The sequence below is a fragment of the Parasteatoda tepidariorum genome, chromosome 10, assembly GCF_982258835.1.
Source record: "Parasteatoda tepidariorum strain Cologne lab strain chromosome 10, Ptep-v5.0, whole genome shotgun sequence".
NCBI lineage: Eukaryota > Metazoa > Arthropoda > Arachnida > Araneae > Theridiidae > Parasteatoda > Parasteatoda tepidariorum.
Window position 1 is genome coordinate 65,568,914 of NC_141764.1, and position 12,996 is coordinate 65,581,909.

Genomic DNA, 12,996 nt, shown 5'->3' on the forward strand with positions numbered 1-12,996 from the left:
CTTGTTCAGGATTATAACTTTACTTTCTAGAATAGAAAAATAAATTGTTTTATTATTTTTTTATTTATTAAAAATTAGGAAATGCATTTTCAGATTAAGAAAAATTTATTAGAAAATTTATGGTAAAGAAATATATATCTGAGTCTTGTTTATAAGTTATCTAAAACTGAATTTGATCTAAGAAGGAAAACATTTCTATGCCAGCACGCTCCCTCATCCACGCTTCCCCTGGCGCAACGCAGTCTCGTTCAATCGAAAATACCCCGAATATGGAATCCAGAAAAGGGGTGCAAAGTCAAAATGGGACCCTATGTTCGATTTAGGCAAGGTGGGGCTCGGACCACTCGAGCAAATCGTTTTAACACTTTCCGCTTGGGCTGCCACTCTGAAGGATATTAGCACAGGATTTAGGTTGGGCACATATTATACCACCCTCGCTACCCCACCCTGTGAAAATAAAGGGACTCCCATCTCGGAACGTTTTATTAGTATCCCGAGAGGAGAATCGAACAAAATAATTAAATTGTTCCATCTCGGCCGATTTAATATTCTATATACGGCATTTAATTGAATTTTAAAAAATTATGTTTGTCTAAGATTATCTAACATTAACAAGCACAATTTTATGACAACACAAGTTCAATTTATATTATGTTTTGTACACAATACAGACTTCTAGAAGAAAATTCTGTAAAAAGTTACCAGAGATGTAGGTTAGAGACATATCTAGTAAAAAAAACTAAGTAAATAAATAAAAAAAAAGCATGAAAATTTTTCTAATTAAACCAAAATGTACAGATATCTGATAGTTAAATATAATAATTATTTACAGTATTTAAACCATTTATTTTGTGATTTTTTCCCGTTTGTTGTTGCAATGGGTTTATCAGAGATTCTGGTTTTTAAAATTTTCTTATCTTATAAATTTAACCATAAAAAAGTAATTGGTTTTCATGCCATGCTTTCAAGAATATTACGATAAAATTACCAAAATGATTTTCCGCACTATTTTATGAATTATTTGGTACATTTTGATGTCTATGCCTTTTTATCGTCAGTTATGAAAATAACTGATGATAAATGAATGGTAATAAATCTCATAACCTGCTCGTCCTTCTCTGGTTTATTGAAAAAAGCTGTTTATTTAAATGGTTGATAGGAGTTTGATGACGGTTAAATTAATATTTTGCTAACGTATTCTTCAGTAATAACAGAGAGAAAATGGGCTTGGATGATGCCTTCAAGAGTTTTAAAAATATTAAACTTGGATAAATCAAGCTGCCTTGTTGTAGGCCTTTTGTATGGGGGTAGTGGAACTTATTTATTCACATTCATCATCATCTTCATAGTTGGCCAGACAGCCCAATGTTAGCCAATGCCTTCCTCTGAAGATTTCTCCATGACGACTTCCGATTTATCTTTTATCTCCAATTCTTCTTATTAATTGCGAGAAAATCAGAATCCACTGAGTCAGCCCATCTCAACCGCTGCTTTCTCCGCTTTCTTTTTCCAGTGGGTCTAAAGAGCAGTATCTTTTTTATTGAGTTGTCGTCACTCATTCGAATCACGTGGACTATCCAATTCATTCTATTTATTTTTATGTATTTAATAATATCAAGTTGTTTATAAATCTTGTACAGTTCAAAGTTAAACCTCCTTCTCCAGTTATTGTTTTCATTTACACCAACAAGTATGCCCCGCAAAATCTTTCTCTCAAATATTGCGATACAATTTACATCCAGTTTTGTCATGTTCCAAGCTTCAGAAGCGTATGTCAAGACTGGCAGGACAAGAGTTTTGTAGATTAAGAACTTTGTTTTCCTAGAAAGAAACCTTGATTTAATAAATCTTCTCAGCCCATAGACAGCCCTATTCGCCAGATAGAATCGATTTTTTATTTCAGCAGTAATTCTGTTTTCAATGGTAATAAATTCACATTCATAAGAGGGTTTTATAAGTAAATGCAAAGAATGGCTTAGAAATTAAATAATAGTACAAGTTTGAGAAAGACAGTACGAATATACATCCAGTGTTATAGCGGGATTCGAACCCACCCTCTGCAGAGCAGTTTCGTGGAATAACGACACAGCATGGAGAGATTGTGTCCTCCGATTTAATGCAAGTAAAACAATCAAACTTTATTCAGATCTCCACGGCAGGGATGATTGTCCTACCGCCAAAGGCTCTGAATTGTAGTTGGTTCAATAACTCTGGCTGAATTCTGAATTTGATCAATTTCACAAGAGACGAGTCATTCTTTGCATTAAGCACACGAGTATTCAAAGAACTATCATAAACTGCTGTTTGTAGAAAATGCAACACCATGAAAGAATCATCAGAATCAAATGAAATTTAATGCAGAAACGACTTGTACTGATACAAATAAATGATGAAATTTTCAAAACAAAAGAAACAAATTAAGCGTCCGAAATCAGTATTTGGTGCAGCCACCACGCGCTGCAATAAGTGCTGCTATACGACGTGGCATGGAGTCAAACAGATGTTGAATATCTGCTTGAGGAAGAGAATTCCATATCGCTTGTATGCGCAACCAAAGTTCGTCTTTGGAAACTGCAGGACGCGGATCACGAGTGAGACGCCGACCAACCATATCCCACACGTGCTCAATAGGCGACATATCCGGCGAATAAGCAGGCCAAGGAAGAAGTTGCATGCGTTGTGCTGAACAGAAGTCTCTAACAGTCCGCGCAACATGTGGGCGTGCATTATCCTGCTGAAAGATAGCTCCAGGGATGCCTTGAAGGAAAGGAACGACTTCGGGCTGTAGCACTTCACGGACGTATCTGTTGCTATTGAGATTACCCTCAATTCGTATCAAATTGGATCGTCCATGATACGAAATCGCACCCCAGACCATAACTCCGGGTGTTCGACCACTATGTCGTTCAATAATACACTCAGGAAGGCAGCGTTGACCGGCATAACGTCTAACACGAACACGGCCATCATGGGTCCACAAATTGAAGCGTGATTCATCTGAAAAGACAACTTGGTGCCAATCAGCTCGCCAGTCTCTGTGCTCAAGAGCCCACTGCCGACGCAGCCGTCGATGATCCGCCGTGAGGGGAATCCTGTATAATGGCACCCTTGCACGCAATCCACGGCGCAGCAGACGACGACGAATTGAAGAAGCCGACAATTGTACACCTGTAGCAGTAGACCAATGTGCTGCCAGCTGCCTGGAGGAAGCTGTGCGATCATTCACCGCCATGCGGAGCAGGTGTCGATCATCGCGCTCTGACGTCACCTTCTGTCGTCCAGTGCCTGTTTTTCGAGTTGTTCGGTGCTCGTCGGTCCACTGCTTCCAAACTCGCATCACTGTGGAACTGTTCCGCTGCATACGAGCTGCTATTGCGCGATAGGAAAATCCTCCTTCTCGAAGGCCGATTATCCTCCCTCGTTCAAACTCCGTAAGTTGCTTGAATTTCTTATTCTTCCGTCGTGGAGGCATACTCAGGTCTCACTAAACGTTTGCCACTAACAAATAATCATAGACTATTTTCAACGTCCCGCTACAGCACTTTATTTATACGCTTTCAGCATCAATTCAGAGGGCGCTGCGCGCGCCACGCACGCGCGATGGCTCTGAAACTTTATTAATTTGCATAATATCCTATAATTGACATTTGCTGCGAATTTCATTTGATTCTGATGATTCCTTCATGGTGTTGCATTTTCTACAAACAGCAGTTTATGTATCCAAAGCAAATTTATTTATTGTTTCACATCCAGGGTTACAGTTGGATTCGAACCTGGTACCTCTATTCTACGTAGCATTTTTGTGGAATGGCAAAATTTGCTCGGATAAATAGACTTATCGACTTTATTTTTGTATTATTCGATTGAGAGAAAAAACGCGATTCACTAGTACGGATAAAAACTGGTATTAATCAAATATTGAACTTTTTATACTTCATCATACATGTTTAATTACTTATAAATTCTGAACTATTAATCCAATCGACCTGGTTTTGGCATCAGATCATTCTATATAGTTCTAAATACCACATAGGAGGCAATACCTCACTTGTCTAAATACCAAAGTATTTCCCCTTTTAACTTTTTCTACCTCCTAATAAATTCAAGATGGAGGATAAAGTTTATTTCAGGATGAGAGGACAAACTTTAGGTATCTCTATCAGACACAAACCACCATGTTTTAATTAATTTCCAATTTTTCTTCAACTATTTCAGCATTCAACTATTTAGGAGCTGACCTAAGGGTGTATTTGCGACTTAAAGGCATGGGAATGTCTCTACAAATTTCGAATTTAGAGTTTATTCTGTTACTATCAATTGGTAGGCTATCAAGCCCGACTGGTTAATGGGTTTAAATAGTTGTAGGCGCCTTACAAAATCTCTAAATTTCAATCTACGCATGCTAGCGAGAAACTGCATCCAATTAAATGCATTCCGACTATATCATTTATGTAGCATCAGTATTGAATTTCTTAATGAGAGTGAAGAAACAGTAAAAATACAAACACCATAATAACTTTCGATGCAATGATCGGATTTACGCAAACTCATTAACGGAAAGGATTGCAGATTCAGATCTGGTAATTACGTTAAACTCCATGCTTGACAACAATTAGAAATCAAATACATACAAAGAATTACCAGTAAAATTTACGCCCTAGTGATAAACATTTTAGCAGTAACATTAAAAATAGTTTATTACAATAAATTGAGTCGTAATTTTTTACACCTTTTAAGTATACTGATATTTGAAATAAAATGTGTGAGTTAAGAGAATGTAATAAAATAATCTCTTAAAACTTAAGTTGGATGTTTCTAAAAAACAAATTTGAAAAAAATGTTTGATTTGATTTAAATAATCAGACATAAATATTATTGGATAAAGGGTTAAAACACAACTACATTATTACATATCTTCTGAATAATTAAAATGTTCACACAAAACAAAGATTTAATAATGTATCTTGTTCAAAATGCTTAATCAAATTTGTATTTTATTCAAAGTGATCAAAAATAAAAATAAAAAATCTGAATATTAAAAATTTTGTGAATAATTTTTTTAAAATTTTTATAAACTTAATTTTTTTGAAACTAATTTTTTATAAAATAATAATAATAATAATAACACATAGATTGAGCTTATTTAGGCTTATCTGGTCTAAGTATTGATAAGGAAATTTGTTTAGAAAATAAACTAAAATAATTTGTCGTGAAGTTGACGGGCAAGTCGAGGCATGTTAAAATAATTTGTTTAAATCTCCGTATTCTAAACTACACGTTTCTCAATAATAAAAAGAAAAAACGAAAAAAAAGTTTATTATGCAATTTTTTTTTTTTTTCATTGATACGTTACAGTTATATAAAGACTGATCTACATACTTTCGAATGAGTTAAATGCAGTTACTTTTAATTTTTCATAATAAATTTTATTTATTACAAGCATTAAGTGCAGTTGTTTTTGTATAGAATTATTGTAACCAAAGAGATATTTGTGATTATTAAAATTTCGTTAATATGTATAAAAAAAAAAGATAAATTTAGTGATTTGAGCCCAGTATTACTCACTATCTGAAAGAAAGAGCTAATTATCCAGAATATCGTTAAAATAATCTTAGAAGCGATATACTATCGAAGTACTCCATCAACTTTTCACGATTTTTTTTGCGTATTAATCAATATATAGAGAAAACAAGGGAAAAATAACATAACAATGAAAAAAGGGGAAAAAAAGAAAAATAATAACAAAAATGAAAATAACAAGAAACCGGAAAAAAATTCCGAAAAAAAGGATAAAAAATTTGAAAAAAATCCAGAAAATAAAAGATATAATCTTTTTATCAGCTCACACGATTATATCCGCAAAAAAGAGAGTGCTTTCTAATATTGTATCAATACAGCCGAAGCAAAATATATCAATACATTAGTGTGAGGCGCACTCAAAAAATTTTAGAAAAAAATTACTACAAATAATCCTTTGTTTTCTCTATATTTTGAACTTATTTTATGAGTTCTATTTACTTGTAGCTTATGCGCAATAAATAAAACTTATTGTTTTTCTAAATTTTCTTCATGTTTTTTTTTTTTTTTTTGCATTTATTTATTATGCTACATATATATGTATACATAAATATTTATTAGGGATATTGATAGTCTTATATAAAGGCCATTATATATACTAATAATGGCCTTTATATAAGACTATCAATATACTTCGGATACATTGACTTAAATCTTTTATTTTTCATGGAATTTTTTTTAAAGTTAAATAAAATGTGCTTATTTATTTTAAGTACTTCTAAAAATGTTTTACCATTTCATAAAAACCCAATTATTTTAAATGATCTTTATTTTAAAGTTTTTGGAAAGATTTGGGAAAAGTAAAACAAAAAATTTGAAATAATATGTCTCTTTTATGGTATAGTTTTTTTTAAAAATTAAAAAACTAGGAACAAAAAGATGTAAGCCACAGTTATAAGGTAAAGGTAAAAGTTATAAGGTAACATTATTTGCATCAAACTATTCCTGAGTATTGTCTCTAGACAGTTATTTTACAAGTTTCTGGAATTTTCTTGACTTTGAATACTATCACTTCATAATACACAGAAAATGTTTTTCACCTACATTAGAATTGAGGTCTTTTTGTTTTTTAACAAAAACCACCCACCGGAAAAATTTCAAAATATGGCTTATTATTACACTGTGGCAATCTCAAGTCTTTCAATTGTTCTGAAAAAAAATGTGAATAAATTTTATGTGTGAAATGAATAGTTTGCAACACTTCATCTAATTTACATCTTTAATAAAAATTTCAATTGTGACAATTTCAGATGTCAGATTTTTCTCGTATTTTTGGCATATATATGTACATCTATTTACTAATACAATATCTATAAGTAAAATTAAATATCACAGAAATAAACTTGTTTTCTTAAAAGTATAACTGAATTTTACGGTCCTAATCATAAAATATTCATATTTTGCTGCATGAAATAAAAAGCAATTGTGAAACTAGAATTAAATTTCCCCACAAAAGAGAGAAAATTTTAAATTAATTCAAAAGGACCGTAAAATACGATTATACTTCTTTCATGATATAATAAAACACAAACTTTTAAATACACATGGTTTGGAAAACAAGAAAACAAAATAAAATTTATACAAATTTCTTCATTATTTTTTAAGGAAATCAGGATATTTTCTTCAGTCCTTGGAAACAATAATTGATCTAATTCTCATTTGCATAATTGTTCATTTTCATCTGTTCAATTGAAATATGTGAATTGTCAAGTCTCTTAATGTTCATAACAATTCACCAGCCGAACTCATATGCTCAGCATATGATGCATTTAAATCTTATTTTTCAAAGATTTCTACGTTGTTCTCTGTATTTTGTTTTCAACACTGAAAATCCTTCTTATTTTGTTATTTACATTTCGATTTATTCTATTGCACTTAGGAGCATGTTGTACTCGAAATCACCACTGTAACCTTTTCCTATTTGCAGAAAAGAGATTCTATTAAGTTTTAAGAATTTCCTATTTGATTTGTAGAAAATAAGAAATTTTATGTAGTTTGAAGGATTTCCTATTTGATTTGTAGAAAATAAGAAATTTTATGTAGTTTAAAGGATTTCCTATTTGATTTGTAGAAAATAAGAAATTTTATGTGGTTTAAAGGATTTCCTATTTGATTTGTAGAAAATAAGAAATTTTATGTAGTTTAAAGGATTTCCTATTTGATTTGTAGAAAATAAGAAATTTTATGTAGTTTAAAGGATTTCCTATTTGATTTGTAGAAAATAAGAAATTTTATGTAGTTTAAAGGATTTCCTATTTTCTTTGTAGAAAATAAGAAATTTTATGTAGTTTAAAGGATTTCCTATTTGTAGAAAGTAAAATATTTCATATAGTTTTAGGATTTCCTATTTGTTGAAAGCAAGATATTTTATGCAATTCTTAGGTATTTCCTATTTGTAGAAAGTAAGAGAGTTAAAAGTAGTTTTAATGAATTCCTATTTGTAGAAAGTAAACGATTTTATATAGTTTTAAGGATTTCCTATTTGTTGAAAGCAGGAAATTTTATTTAATTCTTAGAGATTTCCTATTTATAGAAAGTAAGAGAGTTCAAGTAGTTTTAAGGATTTCCTATTTGTAGAAAGTAAAAGATTTTATGTAGTTGTAAGGATTTCCTATTTGTTGAAAGCAAGATATTTTATGTAATTCTTAGGTATTTCCTATTAGTAGAAAGTAAGAGAGTTAAAAGTAGTTTTAAGGAATTCCTATTTGTAGAAAGTAAATGATTTTATATCGTTTTAACAATTTGTTAGTTTGAAAAAGTAAATGATTTTATGTAGTTTTAAAGTTTATTTGTTTGCAAACGGTTTTCTAAGAAATTTTGAAGATTTCCTATTTTCAGAAATCAAAAAGTGTCCTAATGAGGTACAATTCTACATTAAATATAAAAATTGATTTCATATAAAAATCTGACGACATTATATTTTATTTAGCGTTCATGAGGTAAAAAATATGTGCTTATTTTTTTAAACATTCTTGCAAAAAAAATATTTATGGGATATTAATATGGGATATGGGATATTAATATTTATGGAATGCTGCATATGATAATAAAAGAACATGATCATATGGATCAAGATGATTAATATCTCAGTAAGATCATATTTAGAAAGATATGATTCACATCTTTCTCAAATGATAAAAGAAATTTCGCTAAACAAATGAACAACTTTGAGTATTTTACTCGCATTTTTTACTTGCTACGGAGTATAGCTATTTTAGTTTGTCTTATAATGTTTGCGCTTTCCATTTTTAAAATTTTTTCTTTTATCAGTTTTAGGCATTAAACAAAAAATATTTTTTAGTGTATAAGTGATTATAACTAATAATTGTTCAGTTATGGTATTAAGGAAAATAATAAAACAATACATTGTTTTATTATTATCCCTAATGCCATAACTAAACAACTGTTAGTGTGCTTTTGATCAATCCACAATTTATAAATAAAATAATGAATGATTCTATTTCAGTTATATTTGTGCGTTCATATGCCATTAACTATCCGAGATGTTATGAAACTATCAGGTTGATTCGATAAACAGGCGGTGAGAAATTGTAGTGAGATATGACGTCTCACGCATACGATACTTGAAAAGAATTCATGTTTGTGATTTATTACGACTAGAGTTCTTATATCTAAGCGTAGTTTAAAGCGCTACGACATACAGTGAATAAATATGATGTAACTATAAGCGTTACGTACAAAATTCGCCTTTAAAAACTAAGATGGCTATTTTTTACACTTAAGTTATTTGTTATTTTGTTCTGTTAATTTTCGATTAAAAAGTTCAATTTCTTGCTAACAAGCCATTTTTAATAGAAAATTTTGAAAAACGTTTTACATTCCAAGAGCTGAATCAGTTATAATTAGTTTATAGAACCGTAGCTGAAGAAGAAAAAAAAACGATACAGCTATCATGATTAAATACAGCTATAGTTTGTCTAAAATAAGAACTCCCCCAGACGCTCGTCTGGACCTGTGGCGGTGACTATGGTAACAAGATATGACTATTTCAAGTAGGGGTGTGGGATCACTGTTTTTGGGTGATTTCGGTTCGGTTCGGCATTAGAAAGGGAATCTCTTTCTTCTGTCTAGTCCTAGAGTTTAGCTACCCTCCCTAAAATGCACCATTCCTGTTTCCATAGCCCCAGGCGGCCTCAGACTTTGTGGCGGAAGGAGTTTGTTAGCTTAGACAAACTATAAGCCGGATTCAGCTTCTGAGACGGTGTAAGAAAGTGAGATCTGTACAGTTTAAAGCTGCTTGTCGTAACTCTGTTTAGATATAGGAACTCTAATTATGACAGCATCTATCACTGAAATTTCTCATCACTTAGAGCAACTTGTTTTGAAGATCAAGAACTATATGTGAATGAAATCGAGTACAAGGCCGTGTTGATAGCATAAATGGCGAATTCTTCCGGAAACCATGGCCTACTAGGTTCACTCGATTGTTGGAAAGAACTAGGTAGACGGCATACTATCCGAAGATTCGTCGTGTTGCCGATGATGGTTATGATGATGATGTGAGAGTTCGTTTTCTCTTTTCAGTCGTTTGTTGTCCCGACAGTCTAGTTCGTCTTGATCAGAACAATCATCGTTGCGCATTTGTTCTGCTTCCGAGTCGTGTTTTTTCTTTGCTGTTGCCATTTCTGCTGCGTGTTTTTTTCTCCATTTCGTCCGCCGATTCTGAAACCAAACCTGAAAATAACAAGATAAAAAATTTAGTTGTTTGGTAAAAATAATATTTTTTTTTCCAATGGCAGAAATTGACAAACTCTTAACAAGAAAAATATGCAAATGAAATAGATAAGAGAAAAAAGTCAATGACTCATTAACAGATGCCTAGCACTCCAATATCTTTTCACTTCTAAGTCTCCGTGTACAGCCGAACATCCCATCAAGTGCTGTTCGGTGTAAAAATAATATTGTTATTGGAGAATAAAAAACAGGAGTTGTTGTTGTTACTTATGCCACTGGCCAATACCTGCAACCTGCTTGAGAAATCAAGCAAATTCTTAAGGCAGAGGTTGCGTTTTTTGTTTTTTCAGTGGCTCAATCTATGGCCAAGAATACGAGTTTTAATCACACATAAGTCACAACCCGTTTTAGAGGGGCCACGACAGATCGTAATTTTTAACCTGAAAAAGAGAACTATCAATCTTCAATTCAGTTCCACCAGAGGTATTGATTTCTTTATGGGAACTTGGAGGACTTTGTGTTCCCGACCGATGTAACGTGCATTAGTCACAATTTAATACACGGTGGTTCTTCGGCCGGCGGGATTTGAATTCACGCTCTCACGAACACGAGTCCGACGTCCTATTATTATTATTATATCAATTAATCAAAAATATTTAAAAATTACTTTTTGTTTCCAACTGTCTTACTATATGTAGGTAGGTATATAGTAATATAAAATAATAAAACACAAAAGTAACATATTAGCAAACGAAAACAGAATATTTTAAATGACTTATGGAATTGATAGTTGTTGAATAATATTACTTTTTAAGAAAATTTTAAAATGCATATGCAAATTTTAAAATGCATACAGTTCAATAATCAGGATTATCCAATCATTGCATGATATGACTGTTTAAAACACGTTAATTGAACACTGAAATAGTACACTGATATTGAAATAGTATAATAATCAGGATTATCCAAACATTGCATTATATGATTGTTTATAACACGTTAAATGAACACACACTTGCAAAAAACAAATTTATGTATGGTTTGATTAAAATAACCATACCAAATGGTTTTTTTTTTTCAATAGGCTACCTTTATTGCGTTGATGGATACGAGAAAATTTTCAAAGAAATACAAAGATTTGAAAAACTATGTGTTTTTTTTATTAAACTGAATTATAAAAATCTACTTTTCTCTATTGGATGAATTAATGCAGATAGTTAATAGAATAAAAAGCAAATATAGATAGTTATAGAAAATTATAGATAATAATAAAAAGAGAACGGAATCGAAAAAAAAACAGGATAATTTTAAAGAACATAAACTTAATTATTAGTTTAATAACTTTTTGAGCAAAAGAACACGATGTGTATTAAAATAGTTAAATAATCAGACTTAATCCAAAAGTCATACGATACGATTGCTTACGTCAGCATTTTCGCAACTCACGCTTATCAAAATAGAACAAAAAAAAAACTGAAATTCGTTCATGCTTTGAATAAAATTACCCCACCAAATGCTATCCATGCAATAAGCTACCGTTATTGCGTTGCCACATTCGCAAATGTAATTCCAGAAATCAAAAAGTAAAATCGTTTTGAATTGAAATTCAGTATGACGTAGTAGAGACGAATAAATATTCTGAAGAATTTTGTTACTCACGTGGGGATTCCTTATAGAATTCATTTCGTTCATTTCTTCATATTATATCAGAAAGTCATGAATTCCTATTTCATTTCAATGCATTCATAAAATGGGCTACTAAGAACGATGCTGCGCATGCGTATTAGATTTATTTTCCCTAAATAGAAAAATGGTGCTCGAACCATTATGGGAAAAACAATCTGCATAAATTGAACCATATCGCCCACGAAAAGGTTAATCTATAGCGCGGAACAGAGAAGTCTCGAATGTTATTTGTAGTGAAGCGGTTTGAATAATCTTAAATAAAGCTTTCTGTAGTTTCGTAAAGCTTACGCTTTTAACTCTCTTTAAAAATACTGCTTTTTTGCTTTCCTTTAAAAACAAATATTTTTTGACGATATTTACGATATAAATTTCGCAAAAGTTTTGAACGTTTTGTTCTGACTTGTTTTGTTTTCCATTAGTCTAAACATTTTATAACAACTTTGAGCTCCTGTTGTTAAACTTGAGTAAAGAAAATGTCTTTTCAATTTTTAAATCTAATTTTTTTGTAAGAAATGAATCACAATCGCAACTAGTAATCAAGGGTGCTCGTTCATCTAACTGATATTCCAATAAATTAAAATTGTAATTCGTTTTTAAATGCTAATATTTCATGATTTTGCAAAATTGCGAAGTTTCATTTTTTGATAATGATGCATCATGTCGAATCCCTCCATACTTAGGAAATAAACTTGAAAATTGTGTTTTTATGTTTTATGGTATGATGGTCTATTATTCCAGCCTAGTGTATCTCGCAAAAATATATAAATAAATGCAAATTTAAAGAAAAATGTGAATTACCTTTTCTTGTGTTCACACTATATTGAAATTTATTAAATTAAAATTTAAATTTTGTGTCAAAAACGGTCGGTTTAGTAACATTAAACTAATTATTATCATTCAATTATTTGTGAAATTTGTTGATGTGTATGTGTTAAACTGTAAACTGTATTTTGTAAACTGTAGTTGAGTTAAACTGTAAACTGTAACCTAATTTTTAAACCGTAAAGAATATATTAACATGATTTCTTAAATATTTTT

At 31.2% G+C, this 12,996-nt stretch overlaps 1 protein-coding gene across 1 annotated transcript in view; it reads right to left on the reverse strand.

The window, feature by feature from the left end:
- Nucleotides 1–6,778: 6,778 nt before the first annotated feature.
- The window catches only part of LOC107450777 (homeobox protein Nkx-6.2), a 38,050-nt gene continuing 31,832 nt past the window's right edge, over nt 6,779–12,996 (reverse strand). The window contains exon 3 of the mRNA XM_016066675.4: nt 6,779–10,272. Coding sequence (XP_015922161.1) covers nt 10,036–10,272 — 237 coding nt within the window. The 3' untranslated portion in view covers nt 6,779–10,035. The remainder of the gene's footprint in view (nt 10,273–12,996) is intronic.